Source organism: Yarrowia lipolytica, chromosome 1C, assembly GCF_001761485.1.
Source record: "Yarrowia lipolytica chromosome 1C, complete sequence".
In the NCBI taxonomy this organism is placed as follows: Eukaryota; Fungi; Ascomycota; class Dipodascomycetes; order Dipodascales; genus Yarrowia; species Yarrowia lipolytica.
Genome location: NC_090772.1, coordinates 3,255,353 through 3,278,520, shown reverse-complemented (window position 1 = coordinate 3,278,520; position 23,168 = coordinate 3,255,353). Strand labels below are relative to the sequence as shown.

Sequence of the window (23,168 nt, the reverse complement as noted above, 5' to 3'; positions counted from 1 at the left end):
GAGAGTTAGCATACTTTCAACTAGAGCCGTAAGTAATGATTTGGGTTACAACACACCTGGACAGGCACGCTGATGACTCCGCCATTACGAGCCCACTCTCCTCTAGTACATTGTTCACCACGGTACACCAACACACGTTTGATATTATCATACATCAATATATTTTTGTTTGATCCCAGTCTTCGTCCTTTGCTCTCATCTCCACCACCATTTGGTCTACTCTATCTAATAATTAATCCACAGAGACCTCGGGAACTCTGTTGTTGGGCAAGAGTGCCGCAGCCACAGAGGCGCTCATAAAGTCCGACGTTTTCAGAGGTCGCACCTGCATCTGGTCCCGCTCCTTCTTGAGCTTTCCGTCCTCAATGTTGGACCGCATGTACTCTCGCACGGCGTTCATGGCGGCATTTCGGCAGATCTCCTTCATGTCTGAACCCGACATGCCTGCCGTGTAGTTGATCAGAACGTCCATGTCGAACTCGGTGTCGTCGAGCTCCACATCGGCGAGAATGATCTCCAGAATCTTTCGGCGCGTATCCGAGGTGGGCTGTTTGACCGAGAACCGCTTGGGCATTCGTCGCAGAATGGCGTTATCAATGTCGTTGGGTCTGTTTGTGGCTCCCAGCACGAGAACTCGGCCGTCAGACGTCAAACCGTCCCACAGCGTCATAAATTCAGCCTTGAGCATAGACATGACCTCGTGGTCGGTGCTCTGTCGCTCCCGCAGGAACGAGTCAATCTCATCGATGAAAATAATACAGGGCTGCAGCTTGTTGGCCAGAGAAAAGATGGCAGCCACCAACTTGTTGGACTCTCCAAACCACTTGTCCATAATGTTGCTCATTTTGATGTTGATGAAGTTGGCCTCGGACTCGGCAGCCAGCGCCTTGGCCAGCATGGTCTTTCCACAGCCAGGAGGGCCATACAGAAGGACTCCCTTGGGGGGCTTGAGCAGGTCAGAGAACGACGACTTGGAAGCGGGCTTGTCGTCGTTATCATCCTGATCATCATCGTCCATGGTGGCGGTTCGGTTGCCTCCAAACAGCTCGGGCATGGTCAGGGGGTACAGAACGGACTCACGAAGATCTTCGATAATGTCGTCCAGACCACCCACATCCTTGAATCCGACCTTGATCTCGGACGGAGTGACCACGCTTTGGACCAGGATCCGCTCGTACTCGTCCAGATCAAGCTCCATGCCGGGGTACCGGGCCTGCAACTTCCGAAGCGAAGCCGAGGTCTTCTTTTTGTTGTCTGCACTGTTACTGCCCTGCTGCATGTCAGCCAGTACACGCTTCATGAGGTAGTATATCGACACCGTGGCGCCGAGAAACACGGCCACATCTGTAATTTTCTTGAGCGTGTTGTATCCTCCGCTACTCATTTTCAAGTCTGTCGTTTTGGAATGTGAAAGTGAATCGTCATGTGTGTTAAAACAAGGCCTGCATGATTCACCTGCGAGCCGATTTAGCTTTAGGTTGACTCCAGTAAACTGGGGGCGACTTAGTTGAATGTTTAGTTGGTCATTTAGTTAGGGAGAAGGTGGCGACTGAGCTGACTATGGAAGCAAGCACACCAGTAGCATAACAATCAGCCGCCCAGTATTGCGGGAAGACAAGGATTACGTGTGCAGAAATGATGGCATTTACAACCTATATTCACCTCGATGACTTACTCTCACTGGCATGCAGAGATGGCATACACCGTATCACCAGTGTGAGTACCAAGCTATAATATGACCACTGCTACTACAGGAAACGCCTCAGTTCAAGTCTAGGATACTCGATTTGAATGACAGATCAGATTTACTACCAATTAGCATCATTATTAGCCCGACCTGTGATCCTAATTAGATGGCGTAATCGGAATCTCAAATTTTCATCTTTCGACGATAACCTCAAGAAACGACTCAGGAAATGCGACAAGAATCTGCCAAAAACGAGTTGGAAAATCACTCACCGGTTCACTGGCAACTCGATTATCCATACTAAACACATCTCTCATCTCAGTAACATACACCCTCTTCATCACTTACCCCACACTATCAACCCTAACCCCAAATCAGCTCAGTGGGCGGGACAAAGCAGACTGATCATGGGGAGATAATGGGTGGAAAACTAGAGAGATCTACACAGAGCTACTAGTACCATCAATAGACGAAATATGCGACCGAAAAATATATCAACGAAATTCGGCGTCACTGTGAATCATACCGATTCCGTGCGGCTACCGCCTCCAGAAGCAATTTCTTAGACACAGCACAGAAGGGCGTCACAATGGGATAGATAGATTTACTGTGTCATGATACGATGCCCCACCGCTATCATCTCCAAAAACGATCAAGTCTCATTCAGTCATTACAATGACATTGATCATAGAGTGCAACTCAGCAGGTCTCCACGGAACCGGTTCGACTGGGGATGTGTTAGCACGAACTTCGAGCGATGATGCCACAGGATACTTGGAGATGATACCACAACAACAGCTGCGACGGTAGGATGTTACCACCGAGATGGATACCATAGCAGCAATACCACCGCAGCGATACCACCGCAACAATTTTGGAACCTGTGTCTTATCACACATGTAGATTGTCATACTCACAAGAAGAAAAAAGACATGAGGATTTCAACAAAGGCTCCACCGTCATGATGAAGAAGTCGGTCATGAATACCTCGCTAGCCGCGATATGTCTTGGATCCTGGTGTTATCATCAGTCAGCACCACAAAGCCCAGTGACGATGGGGTAACGAGCTGTGGCCATGAAACAGAATGAATGGCCCCAGAGTGTCCCTTGATCAGACAATGTATGAAATTGGAAACGAAAGGATTGCTCGATTTCACGCAGTGACAAGACCACTGAGATGTATCAGAACACGCACGCTGACAGACCAAAGTGGGAACAGCAGGAGAAGTGTAGTCGTGCAGCCGTGTATGCTGACACATCACAACTCCCCTCCGAGAAAAAAAAGAGTACTCAAGGGAATGGCACAGACACAACGGTGGGAACAGCAGAGATGACAAGCATGAGGGGTGGGGGCAGCTTGACGACAGACAAGCATGGAGGGGGGCAGTGTGACGACAGGGGATGGACTCCTGGGTAAAAGCTTGAGTCTAGTCGGGAGAGAGCTGCGGTCGACCTTCTTGTCGCCGGGGTCGGTAAAGAGGAAGAAGAAGGGGAGGATAAGACTGTGTTATATAGATACTGGGACTTACTTTGACCCTGTTTGTTCAAGCAATCTATGCACTCTTCAATGAAGGTGGTCCTCGTGATGTCTTCGGGGAGTGATTCAGATGGAAATGTCGTATACTACTTTACTAACGGTCACAACCGCTCTAGTACATATTGGAAAACATAAAACTCCTCAACATACGTCCTGAATTTTCCTGAACGTCTGTAACACGTTTAGTGTCTATCCCCAACTCCCATGTTTTCATGATGTCGGATCAACAAAATAATAAGGTTACTTGAAAAAATCATAACAGACAATTTTTGTATCTCTCCTCCAAAAAGATCAATACAGGAATCGTAGCTTTAGTAATATATTCTGCTAGTAAAGTACATTGTTTGTCCTACTCCTTTCTATGCTTCCCCTGGTCTCTGAACATCCACTTGCCGCCCGAAACGGCACTCTTGTATCTGATTTCAATCTCCTTTCTGCGGTTCTCCTCAGCGAGCTTCTTCTCTTCGACAATCTCCTGGGTACTAGGAAAGTCCGATCTCCAGAATCCCGGCGGCGACGGAGCCCGTTTCCATCTGTTTCTGTGTCTGCTGCTTGCGTTAATTGTTTCTTCGATGTCCATTTTGCGACCTCTTTCCTTATCTTCAGTCGCACTCCATTGGGGAGCAGCAGACACTATTCCAGGTCCAGCCATTTTGTAGAACTCGTCGCACTGACGGCACTCGCCTCCATGCTCGCACTGCCGTCTCGATCCTCTTACAGTCTCAGCATATGCGAAATCCAGGTCTCCATTGAATGCAGGGTTGATGACGAAGTCTGTGAGTTGGTATTGAGCAGGACATGACTTTCGAGACTTCTTGGTCTTCTCTTTGGGGCTACCCTGTGAGTCCAGATCAACAACCTCTACGTCTCTTTTGTTGGATTTCGTCGTGTCCTGGCCTATATTCTCTTCCTTCACCTTGAGCCACTGCATGAGATTGGTGGGTTTTGGTTGCTTGAACACAACTCCCTGGTGTCGTCTGGTGTCGTTCTCAAGATCAGGATCTATCTCGCGAGATACTGACGGCGAGCTGTGTTCAACAGCGTCCAGATCAATCGAGTCTTTGATCAGCAACCCCTTCTTGCCGAATGGCGGACTGCTTCTGAGAAGTTCATTTGTGATTTCCACGGGCTCACCAGCCTCTGCCCGAATCTGCTCCGTGGTGATTTCGTCTGAGTCGGGACAAGTCTGAGACGTCTGGATGGCCACTGTCTCTTGCTCCTGCTTGATCTTCTTGAGCTCCTGGATCTCGTCTTTCAGAATCTGGTTTTCTTTCTTCAGCTCGAGGACCTGCCCCTGTGACTCCTTGAGCCGGCCCTTGTGGTCCTGTAGTGCTTCCTTCCACAGATTGACGGACTTGATATCGCCCTTGCGAAGCTTGATGAGTTTTGCGTGAGACAGAGCCAACTTGTCATACTGCTCCTGAAGATCCGACCGAGGCAGAGTGTTGGGTGTCTGTGGAAACTCCTGCTTGACGGAGGAAGCCGTGGGCGAGTTCTGGACGGAGTCCAGCGCCTCCTTGAGCACAGCGAGCTCCGTCTCCAGAATCTCCACACTTTTTTTTGCCTTTTCCATGGTGAGTATGGGGTGTGTAACTCTCGTGCAGGTGTATATGCAGATACGCGACGCGTGAGCTAAGCAAGTTTATCGTATGCAAAGGAATATCGAACGAATAAATTCGAGATGTACAATAAATACAGAAAAATACCGCCGATATTAGAAAGTCTGGAAAAAAATAGAAAAAAAGAGATTTCCATTTCCACATATCCTTTTCATATCCGAATTCACCCAGTACATATATCCCCCAACATCTATCTTATATGAACCAATCGTTAAAACGGCTCTTCTCAGCTCAGCTCTATCAACAGCCCATAACAGTATGTACCACTCTCTCCATCGTACCCGTATATTATTGCCCTTTCTGCATCGAGACTTTTTGAGCGAGTTGCACCGCCGTCTGTTCAATGCCCCGAATACGCCAAGCCAGCTGTCAGCGAGTACGAAGAACATTAAAAATAGCATTTGGTCAAGGTGCGTACATGGATGTACGGTACTTGTAGCGAGAAACACCACCCCGTACCCGTTGTTGTACCGTTTGGATCTAGCCAAAGTCAATCGCAGGCAAAAAAAATCAGCCCGAGAAACGGTCCAGTATGGGCTGTGGGTGCGCGAGAGCACAGAAAAGCGCGCATTCGGAAATGTGTGGGTGTATTTGGCAATTCATAGAGACTGTCCTACTACCCCTGTCGCCCCAGACGAATCTATTGGATTTGTCTTTTTTGCTGAAATTAAGACGCATTCCTAAAGTGGATCTCACGTATACCAACACTGATAATCCGAGTCAGCATGAGCCCAAGAGCCTACTGTGTACCCTGTGCGCCCTGTGCACCCCCTTTTTTTACGAGGTGCTAATCCGTGTTTAACATCGTATAGCTGTTATTGGGGAGCAGATTTCGGCCTATGTCTTTAATTTCTCTGTGTTACGATTTTCACACTCTTCAGGGGGCTTTGGTCGGTGTAGCCCGTATTATCACTCAACGTCACGGTGACATTATATCCATTAGGTTTGAAGTTGTAGAGTGTAAATCGTGTTATTAAACTCTTTCTACATTGTCAGAAAAAAACACAGATTCCCGAAAGCGATACCCTGAGAGAGGAGCTATTCGGTGGCACCTGGACATCCCGGTTTCAAAATTAGCGCTCTGTATACGCACAGACGCTCTTCTGACAGCTAACAGAGTGGGCGGACGTCACCGCCGGGTTTGCAAAAATGCTCCATTTTAGCATTTATAGGTGACATAAGCCTCAGAGGCTAGCCACCCACGTCAGAGTATCGTGGAGCTACTTGTACAGGTCACGTCGACAGCGAGTTCCCAGAGCTCACAAGCGGTCCTTGGAAGGCGGAGAAAAGATAAAATTACATGGGGCAAAGGCTACTAACGCTTGAAATGCTCGTATCGTGATTTTTCGCTTTTTCGTCATCCGCTCAAGTTCTAAAATCTTGATGGAATACGGTGACAGACGCTAGTCATGCACGTTTTGGGTCTAGAATATAGAACTCGGACGTAGCAGGGGCTGAGCTGCCGTAGTTCAAAAATGCCTGGTGCGACGGCCTCCTAGACCTCACCAATCAATGACAAAAACGCACAACGAAAACCCAGCGGTCGTCAACCACCGAGAACTGTTTCTGGCGATTGCAGCCTCGATAGGAAAGGTTGTCGAGGACAACGGCCTTATCTACACCAACTGTGGAGTCGACAGACACGCTCAAGTGACATTTCCCGCGTCCAATGTCTCAGATGCCCAGCTCGACCGGATGATGGACTTCTACCACACCAGCCTTCCTCGTACCATAGGTGTATGGAAGGAGGACGGAGTTGGAAACGAGGCTCTGTCGGCTCGGCTTCTTGCTAGAGGCTTTCAGATTGGTTGGGAGCCTCAGTGGATGGTTTTGGATCTCGATACTGCCGACATTCGACCCAAGCACATCAAAGATGTGTACATCAAGGTCAACAACATGGCTGTGATTCCTTCCAGTATCCCATTTTCCAACAAGGAGGACGACGGCATGTACGCCCTCGATATGCGACGTTCAGGCGTTATTACCAAGTTTGTCGCCACTCACAAGGGCCAAATTATCGGCCATGCCGATCTATTCATGGGCACCGAAGCCGGTATTCACAACATTGGTGTTCACGACGACCACAGTGGCAAGGGAATCGGTGGTCAGCTCGTCAAGAATGCTTGCGCTTTCGCTCAGAAGAAGGGTTACAACCGAGTCTCTCTCAACGCTGTCAGCCAAGAGCTGTACCTCAAGCTGGGTTTCAAACATATTGTGAATGGAACTACCTGGTGGCTCTACCGAGAGGAGTTTGAAAAGTGCCAGAACAGCCCTGCGGAACAGAAGATCATCCAGCATGTCTGTCTTGGTGAACTCAACGAGATGGAGAAACTGCCAGCTGGAACTTCCTTCTCTTTCCCCACTACCAGTGGAATGTCTCTGCTACAGATGGCCGTCAAATTCAAGCATACCAAGATGGCCCAGTGGCTCATTTCCAAGGGAGCTCCTCATACCATTCTTGACCTGTGGGACATTGGAGGAGCGTCCTTGGCCAGTTCCATGCTTCCTACCCACATTGACGACCTGATAGAAGGGAAGACAGCTCTGCATCATGCTGTTGAACGGGGAGATGTGGAACTATCCAAGCACCTCTTGGCTTTCAACCCCAACCTGGACATTCGCGACTCCACCTACTCGTGCACAGCGCTGGGATGGTGTTCTGTTCTAGAGAGAAAGGAGATTGGCACCCTTATTCGAGAGGCTGTTGAGAAGATCGAAAACACCGAGTTTTCGTCGGTTGCAAGCACCTTGTAGCTTGAGTGCTAAAATTATTTAATGAGATATTGTGGGGTCTATGGGGGAGGATGCACCAAGTGCACAGACGGAATATTATAAAAATTAATGAACATTGCGGTAACTAACATATTGATCTACTGTAGGGGATCGAATATATATTTAATTCTTCGTATTTGACGAGCGCTAATATAGTAGATATTAAAACAATTTTTGTTCCATTTTAATTTCAAGCGGACTCTCGATACACTTTAAGCTTCGGAACAGCTGCACTACACTTAACATTTGGGCTCACGGGATTCAGCACGACCTGACAACACCATGGACGAATATCTGGCGAAAAAATACGGCTCTAAACCAAAGAAAACGAAAAAGCGAAAACTGGTGGAAGGCTTGGATGTGGATACCGCGCCAATTACGCAGCGACAGACACAACAGGCCCCTCCACCTCCGCGTGCCAAGGGCGGATGGAAGACTCTGTCTGGAAAGGCTATTGATCCGGTAGAAGAGACGGTCTATCGAGATGCCTCGGGAAACATCATTTCTGTGGACGACCAGATCTCCGTGTTACAGCAACGTCAGCAGGAGAAGGAAGCAGCTGAGCGTCGGAAAAAAGAGAACCTGCTAGGTGCAGTTCAAGTGGAGGAGGCCAGGAAACGACAGGCTAAAGAGGAGGCCATGAAACACACCAAGGTGACTGTGCATGCTGATGACAAGGAATACAATGAGGAACGTCAGAACCGGGCTATTTATGCTGATCCGGCAGCCAAGTTTGGAAAGGCCACACCCAAGGCTTCGACTACGAGCTCTGGAGGAGCCTTGCCTTCATACACTGGTTCGTTCCCCTCGAATCGGTTCAACATCAAACCAGGGTGTTTATGGGATGGCAATGATCGCAGCAATGGATTCGAGGCCAAGTGGCTATCGAGACAAGAGGAGATGAAACGTCAGGCCGATGTGGATTATCAGAATGAAATGGACTTTTGATTGGTTGAAGATGAAAGGTGCATATATTTATAGACATAATATACAGTCATTAATAGGGTTGTAGAACGGATACCCACTGATTCGGATAAGGGCGACATCATCTTTACCTGTTAAAGGTGGTTTACAATTGCTTCATGTGTAGTGTGTGTGGCGAGCCGACCTAAGTTCAGATAGCATAACAAACACACACACTCTCCCTCTGACATACTCTTCCACACAGTCACAGACACTCAGACACCCGGACACCCTACACCTCTGATACCCACATTCACTAAGAGAGTTGCCATGCTGATACCGGTTGATATTCTCCATTCAGGTGCGCACCATCCCTGAGTCCTTTGCTAACGACAGATACCTCGTTCTAACCTTCGACGTGGAGCTCCCTACCACCGAGATCAACCAGATTATGTTCAAGCACTTTCCGCTGAAGTCGGTCATAACATTGTCTCGGACCTGCCACTGACTCAGGGACTACATTGCTTGCGAAGATGCAACACCGGGAAAGACAAGGTTCTCGAACGATTCCCCTGGATGGAGCTGGCTTCAGATGCCCAATTGTTCACCTGGCTGGATTGTGCCAGACTGATTGTGCCTCACATGGCCGCCAGGGTAAATAACCAACAGCAATGGTAGTCAATGACAATAGACGAGAGGTACGAACAGCTCACGGGCCCTTTCTACAAGAACCTCGAGGTTACCTATATTCATGCAGTCAAGCGCTCCGGATCCACGCTCACCGCCCAGTTGAAGCCCCTCTTCGAGACTGGTACGTTTTATGTGTTCCGTGAAGGACGAACCCGAGGCAAGTACCAGAGACTACACTCCTCACGACAAAGGTGTACTCGACCTGACCAACATGCAGTACTACAGAGAAAGGCATTCTGTTGTTGGTAACGAGGTCGTATCTTACTGACGCGACAGTGTTCTAAGCGATCAGAGAGGGGACGGAAGGGACAAATAACAGCTCGTCAGTCCACTCTCAGAATTGACGGTTCGCTTTACACAGAAGTTCGCACTAAAGAAAGAGAACAACCAACTCACCCGTCGTTACCGGGGGTCCCTTGCTTCTAGCCCCAAGCACGCCCCGACCCGAGTACTTTGATATTTCCCTACGCCGGTGTTCTCTGTGCGCACTTGAAAGGGAAGTAAATGATCCCTCCTTGGGTTGACTTACAAGCACTTTCTAATTCCTATCGGAGCTCTATGGTCATCCCCCAAGAACACCTCAAGAAATTAGACCTGAGATGAACTCTCTCACTATATCTGTCTTGCAGCCATGAGAGCAGACATGACGACTCTCGCTAGTGTGTCCTGGTGACACCTTCAATTGTCACCGCGTCGTTCTAGGCTAGTTGGTTACCTCCACCAACAAGGTCTGGGTAACCCCTCAGGAGTCTCATCTCATCTCCGACCTCGCCACTGGCAAGACATACATTGTCATCGGAGATCCTATGAGGGCAGGGAATCCAAAGTGACTCCTAGAGTCTTTTTGGGTGCCCCCAGAAAAGAGGGCGATTTTCCGCTGTTCTACACCATGAGCACAAAGTACGCTTGCACAATTTTGGCGATTCTAAACGAAAAGAGGAAGTCTTTGAATCCTGGCAGTTTTCTCAAACGGGTCAGGCGATGCTACACCAGTCACTCTTTTGGGAGCGCAGAGAACTGCTTCTCAAGCGCAATTCCCATACAGATTTCATTCCGGACGATCAGAATGTGGTTGCGAGTCCCTTGGTTCTGGGACCTCAGGGATAAGCAGTAAGACATATTAATAAATTATACAAGAATCTATGGTAGTAGAATATTAGTAGCAGCGTCAAGTGCCTATTTGTCGGCAAGAGTGACATCACCACCGATCCATCGGTTCAGAATAGCCAAGGCCTGCTTGGGCTTATCGTGGGGAACCATGTGGCCAGCGCCAAACACTCGGAGGAAGGTAAAGTGTCCGTGGTTCTTGATTTCACCAGAAGCCTCGCCCTCGACCTTCCAGGAAGACAGCTGCTGTTTGTTGAACTCATCCTGTCCGGACCAAGTGAGGTTGCCTGTCCAGTACTGGTTTCCAACCCAGTTGCAAATGTAATCTCGGTCACCAGCGTAGATGAGCACGGGGATCTTCTCCAGAAGAGCGGGGAAAGCCTTGATGTATGGCAAAACCTCATCGGACTGGTCATAGAAGGCGCCGTTGACCTGGCCAGAGCAAGAAGAGAAGGTGATGCCGGGGTGGACACCAAGAGCCTTCTGGACCTCGGGCTTGTTGAGGTACTGGACAGAGTACTCCATACCAGCGTAGCAGAGACCACTGGGGACACTAGTGTCGCACTTCTTGGTAATGTCATAGACGTTAAGACCTGTCTGAGAGATAGGGCCCAAGAAAGCATCGTTATAGTCACCTACAGCCTGCTGGCAAACATTGGAGTTCTGGGGGTCGTTGTAGCACTGCTGGATCTCTGATACAACCTGGGGAAGGACATCCTGCATTCCCTTACAAGTGTTGTCGTCGAAGATTGCGGGCACACCACCCTTTCCGCATCCCATGGGCTCGTAACCGGCAGCCTGGTGCAGAGAGTCCCAGATGCCATTTCCAACCGCAATGGAGGCGAGATCAAAGACTCGCTCGGGCTTGCTGTGCTTGAGAATCTCCTCAGCGAACACGTGGGCGTAATGGCCACCGTAGGACTCGGAAGTGATGTGGAAAGACTGGCCCTTGTTGTACTGGGGGAAAGATGTGAAGAAGAGATTGAGGAAGGCGTAGACGTCAATGGCGGCGGCGGCGGTGGTATCGACAGGTTCGTCAGAGTAAGAGAAACCGGAGCCGACAGGCTGGTCCAGGAAGATGACGGAGGCGTTAGAGTTCCAGGAGAAGTCATTCTTGATGGGCTTGATGTCTGCTCCGATGGAGGAAGGACCGTTCTCGAAGAAGAGACCGCTCATGGAAGAGCACCCGGGGCCTCCAGACAGCCAGAGCACAATGGGGTCTTTAGCAGGGTCGTTTCGGGACTCGAAGAACCAGTAGAAGAAGTGCTTCTTGTCCTTCCCAACGTCCAGGTAGCCCGAAAACTGCTTGACAGTGTCGACTCCGAGAGAAGAAGGATCCTCAGTCGACACTCGCAGAGAGTATCCTGGGTTGGCCACGTTCTGGACAACGTCGTAGGCATAAGCAGAGGCTGCCACGAGGGCGGTAGTGATTATTGAGAGTCTCATCTTGTTGGTTGATGCTGTTTCCGGGCCCGGATCACCTCCCTTTTATACACCCACAATCTTGCCCACCTCTCTATCGCCGCCGTTCCTGAGTTTAATATATGCAGGGTGTGCATTTATCTGTCTGGGCAGGGGCACAAGTGCAGTAACCCGAGCCATTTACACACATACCCAAAGTGACCGTCTGAAACCGACGCTAAACAATCAGGGGGAGGGGCCATCGAGGGGTACGCGATTGAGACGTCCTCATCACGTGACTCATGGGTGCTGGAGTCAATCTGTCCGAACCGACAGTGACACACACTCACCCGCTCGCTAACATCCCACCCACCACCCACAACCGTCCGGCACATGCGATGTACCCGGCTTGGCGCCGTTCACTTACTCTATGTAACATTGAACCGAAGTGTCGAGGTTTCAAGCGAGATAAGCTCCTCCCCAAGGAACGGCACTCTACTTGTAGTAACTTAATGCGAAATGGTGGGGGTACAGCAATGAAGACGAGGAGTGGAGGTTTTGCGCGGTAAAAAGGGATGTTTGGGTGACATCGACACCAATTGATTCAACGGCATCCAGTACCAAGAGACCATTAAAGGACCGCACACACACACGCTCTCTTCTTACATATACCCATACTACTGTTTTACCACCCACCAGCCACTACTAAACTCTTATCCGCCCACTTATCAGTGCAGGAAACTCTGCTTGCCACGGCGGCACTGGTGCACTATCCGGGTCATACCGAATATCTTCTGCATGGGTGTATCATGTGAAGGTCGCTAATGAATTGAGCATTGCGTATATATTTGTAGTTAGCCAATTGTCTCTACCAGTCACCATCACATGCTCCTTACTGTATAGCTACTGTGATTGCTACTACCATACAATCCCCCATACACCATTAAGCTCCCACTCTAAGTCCTCGGTGGTGGGGAGACATGCCGATCATACGGAGTGCTACATTGCACTGTATCAAGAGCGGTTTTATTGAAATGCATTAATTAATGTCGGGTTTAGTTCTTTTCATGAGAAGCAAAGAACTGTTGGACTTCTCCTAGGGCCTCCTTGAATGAACCCTCTCTAATACCCTCCCTCATCCATTTGGACAACTTCTTTTGAATCTCAGGCTTGCCGAACCGCCCGTCAAGCAGAAAGATGCAAGCATAGTCGTTGGCATGTCTGATGGCTCGTCCCACACTCTGGTTGACTGCTCGCAGACAAATGTTCATGTAAAAGTCACGCGCAGCTCCTTTCGAAGCCTCCAGAGCTTCCTTTGCAGAGACTCCCTTGGCCTTCATCTTCTCAGACACAGACTGCTCAATGTACTTTCTCTTAGCGATGATTTCCGCAGACATGAGGTTAGGGAAAGGCAGTCCGATCATGAAGACGGCACGTGCAAGTCCGTCTGAAAAGTTGATACCTTCAGACATCTTGCCTCCAACCACTGAGAGCAGAATAGCTCCCTTGGGGACTTCCTCGGCGTACTCAGACAGAGTCTTCTCTACAGAATCATGCTGAGATTCGACAAAGATTCGTTTCTGGTCATTCAGAATCTCGTAGATGTTCTTGCCGTCCTTCTTGGCCTTCTTCCATACCGCAACCACCTGCTCCAGGTACTTGTATGACGGAAAGAAAACCACCATACCTTCAGGGATGATCTTGGAGTACACCAACAATGTTATTGCTACATCCAGAATCATCTTCTCATCGTTTCGCTTGTCGAAGGTGAAGTTGAAGGAATAGTTGGGGCCATTCGGAATGACTTGAACGGACAAGTTCTGTGGAGGAATAACGTGTCCGCAGGAGAACAACTTGATCTGATCTTGAGACAGGTAGGGAAGTAGATACTCTAGGTAGTCCCCAGTAGGTTCCATGGTTCCACCAGCAAGCACCACACATCTGGCGTTCTCCACAATGTCCTTGAAGGGTTCACTAGGATCAAGGAGTTGGTACTTGAGTTTTGTAGGTCCATCAAAGCAGAGAACGCCCTCCGAATCGGGATTATTCACCTGTCTGAGGAACTCCATGACACTCGAGAGAACTAGAGACGAAGAGTGGCTCTTCTCCTGAGTCTCACCATTAACATGCTCCAGGTATGACTCAATTTTGAACACAATCTTACTCTCGTCAATGTACTTTTCCAGTCTGTTGACATTGATGAGATCAGCAGTACTGCCATCAAACAGGGAAGATGTGGTTACGGGAGTTCCGGGTGCAGTTTCCTTTTTGTGAAACTTTTGGGCTTTCTCAAAGAACACCTCCAGCGCTTGAAGCATGTTCACGAGATAGCCGAGATTGACTCTGTTTCCCGAGTTGAGACGGTTTTGAAACTTGTGCTGATACTTTTGCAGTCCAGAAGAGGCAGAGGACACCTGAGATTTGGTGATAGACATTGTATGGAGCGATGTTATTGTGTCGAGCAGATTATGTGCCTCATCAATGATGACGATGGAGTTTTTGACTGGTAGGTCTATGGCCTTCCGTGCAGATCGAGACAATAGAATCTGATACGGAACAGTAATGACCTCCGATGCAGGAATAGAGGCTCTAGAAGCATAGTACGGACATGTAGAGGTATGTTTTCCCAGCTTGTACAGATCTTCAATGTCCAGAATCTCTGCCAGTGTCGTGTCTCGAAATGTGTTGATGTCTACCTTCCCTAGAGCGTCGTGTGGATTTTTGTAGTACTTGCAACCGCCCTTCTTACCCTCTCTCAAGTCACGACACGCGTCATTCATGGCCTGTACGCTGTTCATGTGACTTACTCGCGGATTTATACACAGCTGTTTACGCGAGCCCAGAGAAATGAGCTTGGTACTCTCCAGGTCTTGAAGATCAGAGGAAGGGGGAAACGTCGTATGTTGCATTTGTCCCACAAACTGGGACAGCTGCGAGTGCGTTCGAGAGGCAAAAATGATCTTGACAGGCTCCTGAAAGTCGTTCTCCACGGGAGGAGCCAGGGCTGACAACAGCCGTTGAACTTCCGGCTTGATCACCTCGGAGTAATCTTCTGGAAGGAATTGAGAGTCGTCCACAGGTTCTGGAGCCTTTTTGGCACGCTTGAATCCCTGCTCGTAGCTGATTCGTGCTCTCATATTCTTTCTCCTCATCTTGTCCAGACGCTTCTGCAACATTTCTCGATTACGTGAAAACTCCTCTCTGGCCAGTTGAATGGTCTGTTCCAGCACCCAAGCGGGTTCGTTTTCGTCAGCACTAGCCGTTGAAACCGCCAATTGCGCCTTGTTCTTACGTAACCACGTCATACTACCACAGATAAGAGACAACGTCTTTCCTGTGCCAGTGGGAGATTCAAAGATACCCACCTTGTAGGACTCAATGCAATCATAAAGAGCCTCCATAAAATCCACCTGGATGGGGTATGGGGTATACGGATGAGAAAACTCCCTCCTCTTGGTATTTTCCATCTGGAATGTGGTATCTGGCTTGTGCTTGTGTTCGTGTCGTTGTTGATCTGACACACCTGTAGATGTAAGGCTCGCCACAGAACCCTATTTTGGGGAAACGGGGAGGTTTTTGACGCATATTCTGCCACGTGACCTAGGAAATATACATCGAAAAAGGCATAAAAATGCCAAACAAGCGACTTGTCAACTTTGCCAATTTACGCTACCTCTCTATACACGTCGTTCACCCGCTTCCTTGAGACTGATCAATTTAAGGCGAGCTTAAATTTTTTCGTGTTTCGTGTTGATGCAAAAGAAAAAGATGCACGCCGACTGGTGATGAAAAGAGGAAAAAGCAAACACGTGGGAACGAAAAGTCGAGAGCATTGGCGCGACCCATAACAGCCAAGACGACACTACGCTGTACCTGTGATTCTACAGTGCATATTAAGTGTGCTGATGGGGGGGGGGGGAGCTTAGGTAGCTTCGCCTGAAACTAGTCTAGATGCTTTGTCTAACCATGCTTCAACTATATCTAACTTATAGTTAGTTTCATTGAAATATCCAAGTATACCTCAACAAAAACTGTTTCCTCAGTTAGACATATTTGTGAACAACGTTAAATAGCAAAACATGATGAACTGCAGTGCAGCCTCGCCACTATTGTCATCTTCGTCAAACATGAAAAATGAATATGCACGCAAAACGTCTTTGTACTCTCTAATGCACTCATCCGCATTTTTTTGAGCCATTCGGTCTTCCTTTTTTTGCCAGGACCCACCTCTGTCAACTCTAAAGTTTTCCTGCCCTCCTTTTTTCCTGCTAATATCGAAGAGAGTCACGTGCGTGAGGCATGGTAAAGATGGCAGCTTGTAGGCAACTCCAAACAATGATGTAGAATGACAAAAAAGTAACAAGCAGGGTACGCGAAGATCACCTTCCCCTCCTTTCAGGGACCAATTCTGTTTTCAGATAATATTCAGCCTCATGCACGCTACGGCGCTGCTCCGAAATTTCGCCTTAGCCCTACAAGACAGCCTCCGAAATATCCCCATATTGCTCTATAACACCTTGGGCCAGTTATACTCGTCGCTAAGTCCAGAACACAAATCGAAAAAGCCAAGTCCACATGCTGCACAGCTGAGACGTGTCATACACTCGTAGTACACACCAGCGCGGACGCACAGGCTCCAACGGAAGTGCAAACACGCAAATCAACTGGTGCAGTTATTTCTGAAGCGTCCAACAACGTTGTATACGAAATACTGCCGACGTCATGAGATTCTGATGCGCCAAGATTATTACGTTTTGGTATTTTGTTCCGAGGTGCGTCTGAAAGTGCTTATTTTTGGACCGCCACTAATGGCCAAAGACGATTGTTTTAAGCTTTCAGGCGTTGCTATCTGTTGGGAGATCGAGGCATAAACGAGATAGGTAGACAGGTACAAGCAAGTACAAGGGCGACTGGTTGTGTACTATCACATGATGCGATTGACAAATCGTCTCAATTAAACTGAATAAATTAATGTCCTAAACTAACTACACTCAACGGGAGCAGATTGTGTCTCTTCTTAGTCCTTCTTGACGAAGGGCATGTCAAGAGGAACGGGAACAATGTAGGAGTTTCCAGGGTTGGCAAGACCGGCGTAGGCGTTGTAGAAACCAAAGAAAGCAGTGATGATACCGAGCCAACCGCCACCAATGGCAGTGCCGTGGTGCTGAGTCACATTCGCACACGCCAGTACCAAGAATGTCATCATCAGCATGAAGAAGAGCCCAAAGAATGCCACGGTCGATTTCAGAGTGCACAGAGTGAGCATGAGAGTGAAAATGAACCATCCAAACAGATAAATACCAACCGCGTTCTGAACCTCAATAGGGTCGTTGTAAGAGTCCTTGATTCCAAATGCGTTCATCTCAATAGCAGCCCAAGACATCCAGAAACCTCCGTACGAAGTAAGAGCAGCAGCACCAAAGGTGTTCTCCTGGACAAACTCCCACATACCGGCAGCGAACTGGCAGACACCTCCGTAGAACAGAGCAAGGCCAACGGCGATGCTGGGGTTGGGGACACCTCGAGCCTGGACGGTGCACAGCGAGAAAACAAGAGTAGTGAGGGCAAAGGCAGACAGACCGAGAGGAGCAGGGTTACCGAACTTTCGGGAAGGCTGGGGAGCTCCACCGGGGTTCAGGGTACCACCAAAGGCCCTGTAGAAGTCGTCTCTGTGGAACTTCTGGTCGGCAATATGAATGTACTCGTGGTTGGGTCCAGAGGATCGGATTCGAGACACGGGGGCCATATCGTCGTGGATAGGCTGGGGGTCGTCAGAGCCAGAGTTGTGGTCAATCTGCTGCTTTTCGAGATCGGGGATTTCGGTGTTCATGGTTGTAGAAGAGGGTGAATGGGGTTGATGATGTTGTTATTTCCATGGCGATCTGGCGTTTTATATATTCCACATGTCTGACCGATATCTGCAAAATTTAACCCCGCCATACATCATGCATCCTGCATCTTACTTTTTGAGTTCGGTTGGGACTAGCTTCTTTGTAAAAATGTGTGCATAGACGCATAAGTGTTGGTTATGCGACTTTGCCAGTGATGGAGAGTATGGTATCGTATGGGGGGAGAGGACTGATCCAGTGGCCAGGGTCACATAGACAAATAATGGCGGGTTGGCTTGGCTATATCGGAGGCTTCTGTTCCCACCGCCCTTAAAGTAGCCTCTCTCTAACCCTCTCTTCTACCCCATACAATTAAGAACTGCAACAAAAAGTAGTTTGATTTCTTCCATCACCAGGCCAGATTTGTCTTTGTGTGCGCCCTTGGTTTTGTGTTTCTTGCAAGTTTCTTTCTCTTGAGAACTACCCCTTGGCTTCAGCTTACGCGCTACCCATAGTCGTATAATCCATAAGTCCCATCCGTCCGGGGAAAACTTTGATTCGGCCTATAGCAGAGGGATAATTTCTTGGTTATTCCGTTTAGGCTTTTACAGTCTTGGCGGCAACTGAGTTCTCATGTTGGGGAAACCTGTTTTGAAAGGCGCACCCAAGAGTGTCCACATGTAATTACGAGCGGTGCGGGCTCCACGTCAAAGACCGAGCTTTGCAAAGCCCGCGCTTGGTCCACACAAGGCCGAGAGCAAGAATGCAGGCGTTTCCATAGGCTGATGCTAGCTGCTGGCACAAGTAGTGCAACTTCTTTGTTCCAGGACAATTACGTTGTAGTACCGGTAGCTATGTCTAGCCTTGTTAAACACTCTCCACCAACACCAAGGGTCCCGTTATCCTTTCGGACGTAATCAACCTTAATACTTTCAACAGATGGCGGTTAATACCCCAGACTGATAGTTTTTCTAGGGATGGTTGCCCCTGGTCGTGATAATACTTGCTACAAGTGGTGTATCTATTGGTGACGACTCCTGCTCTGTTTGAACCCGTTTTGCAGTGTTTCCGGTATACATTGCTGCTCTCACTTTGGCACCCTTGTCGATGATTTTTCCGGCCCTTCGCTTCGTTTTTCCTGTTACTGTGAGCTAAAAATAGGAGCCGTTGGAGAAATCTCAAACACCAAATTTGATCCAGGCTGTAGCCGTGTGCAAAAAAGTGCACCCATCTTTCCCACACACTTGCTGATATTCTGGCACGCTTACAAATGCCTCCAACAAGGCTTTGCTCGTTTTTCGTACTAAATGCCTCGGCATGAACCTTCTTTTGAAAGTGTCGAGCAGTTGGGGTGGAAGGAGTGCAAATAATACAGACCAAAGCAAGCCAGCCCGAGGATATGACTGACGACTATCGATTTTCTCCTTTTTTCCCTTCTCAAAACTCATATATGGCACTCATTATACCACAATTCATGGCGCCATTAAAGTTTCCTGCCATAAAATATCCATGACACAACATCGCGTCTCTACGGTTGTTACAAACAGCCAGACATCGTCACTAGACGGATTTGAGACGGTTGGATGCGGCTAACCAGAAACATTTCATCTCCTTGAAGCCACCGTTTCCAACCCGTTCACTAAAGCACTGTACATACTGCTGTGTTCGTTCCGCAACCTCGATTTGAGGTATTATGACGTATCAGTCCCTGTCCACGGAGACATACCAAAAGGAATCTAATTAACAAGATGAGCATTGTGTCATGAAACTACCCAGTGGCTACTCTAGGCTAAACTAGCTGGACCTCAAATCTGCCTGTCTGCGCACAGAAGCAGAGCTGTGGACACCAGGCAGCAATCATTAGAGTTGCGATCTCAAAAGGTCATTGTCAAAAACAGCTGATGCTGGTATAACTCAGTTAGAGCAAGTAGGTCAAGATCTATACACTGGGTGTACGAATCTCGTACCGTACCGCTCTCGGTCTTCTCTGTACATTCTGTGGGTCTGTCATTCTGTTTCAAATGCAGTAGTGCCCACCAAATACAAATACAGCTGGAAGACAGCTTGTCAGGTGGCTACAGAGAAGACACAGCACGCAGGTGAGAGTGCCAAAAGCAAAACATAAAAACAAAGCGACCAGAAAAAGCCGTATTTTCTGCCACAACAGTACTGTACGCATAATGGAACTGAGACACGCAACGGAATAAGCGAGGTAAACGGGCAAAAGAGAACGAAGGAGAGAGACAGAGGGATGATCTCTATGAAAATAAGGGGGGATTATCGCTGCCCATAATTGGGACTCCTGATCCCTATAGCCCTTAGTGTCCCCCTACGTGCTGTCGTCTCAGTAGTCCTGTTTAAGAACACCAACATCAGCTGTATGACTTTTACGTTGGTATTAGTGGGAACTCAATTTAGAAGGGAAGGAGAAAAAAATATTCAGGAGGGCGACGCCAAAAGTGCACCCCATTGAAAGGGCTGATGAAGACTGTTACCCACCGTTCCAACGACGAGTCCTCAATCTTGTGCTCGCCGTCACTTGCTTGTATGTAATGTAGTGCCGTCTATGTGTGAGAACGCTTGGCACCGCTTGGCGCTCACATCGGGATGCGTCAAAAGCCCATCTGATGGTCGTTGGTTGCGTCAAACAAGGGATCCGGAGGGCAAAAAATATGGACCGGTTCCGACAATATTTATCTCCCCGATGACAGGGGTGTATATTAGTCGGCTTTAGTAAAAGAACAAGTCCGGATCAGGTTGTCGAGCCAACAGCTGGAATGCCTCAGGAACTTGGACGCACAATCAACGACTTCGCGTAAATACACCAACTCCCGCGGCTTAACTTTGCAAGCGTCACGAGGCTGGTGGGCTGTCTTTTTTCTGCAGGGAATTTTGGTTAGTGACAACTGTGCCAACAGTTGTTGGTTGGGAGTTTAGAGTTTGTATCAAATAAGCTCCATAGCTTATTCTTAACCCCGGATTTCCCAGACATGCATTTGTGCACCCCAGGTTTCGAAACAGAGTTGCTCGGTGCTCTGAAATGAAGTGGGGTAAACCATACCCCGAAATATTCCGCAGTCCACACAAAGAATTGAGGGCTCAAAGTCGACAGCCCTCAGACATCGTCGCATGACCAGGGATGTTCCGGACGAGAGGAAGTCTGGCACCTGGCTTGGCAGGGCGGGAGGTGCCAAAAGGCGGTCAAAGTATGGCTCCGAACAAAGGTACGGAAGTAGAGTCGCATCTTGTGCTGGAAGCCGGTCCGGACATGTCGCCGATTCAGAGATGGTGGTTGGGTGGTCGGCTACAGCCGGTTTGTCGATCGATCTCAACGGTTTCGATAGGATGTGCCATCTACCATAATTACTGTACAGGTATCATCACGGATGGCATTACGGGCTCCGGAGCTTGCTACACTCTCAACTATTCTCTCGGGTATGACAGTTATTCGTATATAGCTCGCGCGTGAATGATGTCGCTGTCTCCATTCAGCCCCCATGGCGTGATCATGCATCGATATCACTCATTCTCTCTGCTTGTCCTCACACAAACACACCGCCGCAGGCTTCAACTGCATACTGTACAATGTGAAGATCTCGGCCGACTGAACCAATGAGCAATATTTTCCAAATCGTCCTCTTGGCAAATAACTTAGCCGCTGGGGACAGGTATCTCGATCCACTAAGCGGGTCTTTGTGGTCTTTGGAAGCAGTTGACCGCTAGGGTGCACTACTCGTACTGGTATCGTACATACTGGAAGGTATCTAGGCGTATACTGACATGTAGGGTGTTTCAGCCCACAGTATACCATACGGCTGAATACATGACTTCTGCTAGGCTACTCATAGTGAACTTTGGACAAGTAGTCAGACATCGACTGTCACATAAAACACCAATAGGCTTACACAGAGTTGAATAACGGCCTGAAGCTCTTGAAACCCGTACTGTACTGTAGTTGTCGATTCCTTCATTTTCGCTTCACTGATTTTTTCGTTGTCGTGCTTGTACTGGTATGTCGTCTCTGTCGATATTTTCCCCTCCATTGTTCTCCGTTCTCTTTGTGCTGCTGCACCACTTTCTTGGTCATTGTTGTAAAGTCGGCCGAACCACGCTTATTCAGCACAAGCACCTTCCGGACTGGGTGTGGTCGTGAACATAAGCAAAAAGACCCACCTTCTCCTTTTTATATTCGCCGCCACATACACCCCATTTCCTTCCTAGACGGGGATCCTACGCTCAAAAAGGGAGAGCCGCATACCTTGACCTTTTTACTGTATGCAATCCTGTCCCACGGTTCCGTGGTGTGCGGCTCACTTAAATACAGCGGCAAGGTGCATTCTGGCTGCATGGGCGTGCAGTCCAGTATGAAGAAACACGATGTCATCAGGAATGGCTAGAATCTCAACTATGATAATTGCGAGTGTTTAAGCGGATCTGATTTTTTGCATCGCATATTCCCAGATCAAGTCCCTCCCTCTCATCCTCTTGTCCGATATCGAAACCCCCTTCCCAAATATTATGGGTTTTGAGCTTACCACAGAACCTTGCCCAAACGTGACGTTGTGTCTCTGAAATTTACATTGCGGAGGTCTTATTCCAGTCTTAGATCCCGATTGTTTCCCGATATGAAGTGTCTGAAGTCCGAGGATCTCTCCTTCTGCCTTATCAGTTTGTAATATTGATACTGTTCGACGCGGCATGTCTGAGTGGCCTCTGGTTTGATGCTGACAACAAGTTCACAGGGGCTGAACCTTGGGAGGTCACAAGAACAAGAATCAGACTTGAATTGATCGAGTTACGGTTGTTCCAGTGTTCCCCACACGTTCGTTCGAACGATGAAGTTGAGTCCTCATTGAGTTCACTATAGACCCAACTTAGAAAGCGTTTGTTCGGTCCAGATGCTGTCAGGAGTACGACTTGCTGTGGGATGGCAGCTTCCGGTGAGCCTATTTCTATACCAAGGGGTCCGTTTCTGTTGAGCTGAAGCTCAGTATGGTCTTGCCGTGTGTCTTTATGCCGTGTGCTGCTTCCAATGTTTCGTGTAAAGAGAGGCTTGCCAGCCCTGCTTATGCAACCCTGCCGGTGTATCCAACCAGTACAAGTACTTCCACTTGTAGAAGCTTGATCAGATGGTCTATAACTCATCGCTGGAGGCGAAACCCGAACCCCTCACAGAATGGCATCCTGTTTGAGTAGCCGCCTCTGAGACTTCAGCTCTGGAAGAAGTGTTTCCAATTGAAGTGGGCTTGCGGTTGAAAGTAAAAGTACAGCCAAATTGCTAAATATTACTCCGCCAGTATGCAATACCACCAATACAGCCATTTCTACCTGTTGATGGAAAACCTTGACGTGGGTGACGAACCGCCAGTCTCCATTCTGAGGGACTAATTTACTCTGCTGAGAGGAATGTACAATCCTACTCTTGCCCAGACTCCATTTGCAGTCTTCTTGGATTATAAAAATACGAAGGCCATCCTTTCAAAACATCTACTGTATAAACATGATTAGTCCCTTCCAGGTCCCGACCCGCTCAAATTGCCTAAAATTATTGGCAATTGAACAACCAACGCATCCCTAGAGCATTATACTGCACCCTTGGCTCAGTCGGAATACTTTAGAGGTAC

At 48.5% G+C, this 23,168-nt stretch overlaps 8 protein-coding genes across 8 annotated transcripts; 2 read left to right on the top strand and 6 right to left on the bottom strand.

Annotated features, from left to right (window-relative positions):
* Positions 1-232: 232 nt before the first annotated feature.
* On the bottom strand, positions 233-1,384 carry YALI1_C32771g (uncharacterized protein; the record flags this gene model as incomplete). Its single annotated transcript, XM_502194.3, has 1 exon — positions 233-1,384. One exon carries the CDS (start codon positions 1,382-1,384, stop codon positions 233-235), a length of 1,152 nt encoding a protein of 383 aa, XP_502194.1.
* A 2,189-nt stretch (positions 1,385-3,573) lies between these two features.
* On the bottom strand, positions 3,574-4,797 carry YALI1_C32737g (uncharacterized protein; the record flags this gene model as incomplete). Its single annotated transcript, XM_502193.1, has 1 exon — positions 3,574-4,797. One exon carries the CDS (start codon positions 4,795-4,797, stop codon positions 3,574-3,576), a length of 1,224 nt encoding a protein of 407 aa, XP_502193.1.
* A 1,558-nt stretch (positions 4,798-6,355) lies between these two features.
* Positions 6,356-7,597, top strand: YALI1_C32721g (uncharacterized protein; the record flags this gene model as incomplete). The annotated part of the gene is made up of 1 exon (XM_502192.1): positions 6,356-7,597. The coding sequence occupies one exon, from the start codon at positions 6,356-6,358 to the stop codon at positions 7,595-7,597; it is 1,242 nt and encodes a 413-aa protein (XP_502192.1).
* A 300-nt stretch (positions 7,598-7,897) lies between these two features.
* YALI1_C32706g (uncharacterized protein) lies at positions 7,898-8,563 on the top strand (the record flags this gene model as incomplete). Its single annotated transcript, XM_502191.3, has 1 exon — positions 7,898-8,563. The coding sequence occupies one exon, from the start codon at positions 7,898-7,900 to the stop codon at positions 8,561-8,563; it is 666 nt and encodes a 221-aa protein (XP_502191.1).
* A 1,821-nt stretch (positions 8,564-10,384) lies between these two features.
* YALI1_C32667g (uncharacterized protein) lies at positions 10,385-11,761 on the bottom strand (the record flags this gene model as incomplete). Its single annotated transcript, XM_502190.3, has 1 exon — positions 10,385-11,761. The coding sequence occupies one exon, from the start codon at positions 11,759-11,761 to the stop codon at positions 10,385-10,387; it is 1,377 nt and encodes a 458-aa protein (XP_502190.3).
* Positions 11,762-12,771: 1,010 nt separating this feature from the next.
* On the bottom strand, positions 12,772-15,183 carry YALI1_C32633g (uncharacterized protein; the record flags this gene model as incomplete). The annotated part of the gene is made up of 1 exon (XM_502189.3): positions 12,772-15,183. The coding sequence occupies one exon, from the start codon at positions 15,181-15,183 to the stop codon at positions 12,772-12,774; it is 2,412 nt and encodes an 803-aa protein (XP_502189.3).
* A 1,550-nt stretch (positions 15,184-16,733) lies between these two features.
* On the bottom strand, positions 16,734-17,546 carry YALI1_C32609g (uncharacterized protein; the record flags this gene model as incomplete). The annotated part of the gene is made up of 1 exon (XM_502188.3): positions 16,734-17,546. One exon carries the CDS (start codon positions 17,544-17,546, stop codon positions 16,734-16,736), a length of 813 nt encoding a protein of 270 aa, XP_502188.1.
* A 4,663-nt stretch (positions 17,547-22,209) lies between these two features.
* Positions 22,210-22,689, bottom strand: YALI1_C32558g (uncharacterized protein; the record flags this gene model as incomplete). The annotated part of the gene is made up of 1 exon (XM_068282541.1): positions 22,210-22,689. One exon carries the CDS (start codon positions 22,687-22,689, stop codon positions 22,210-22,212), a length of 480 nt encoding a protein of 159 aa, XP_068138642.1.
* Between the last annotated feature and the right edge of the window lie 479 nt (positions 22,690-23,168).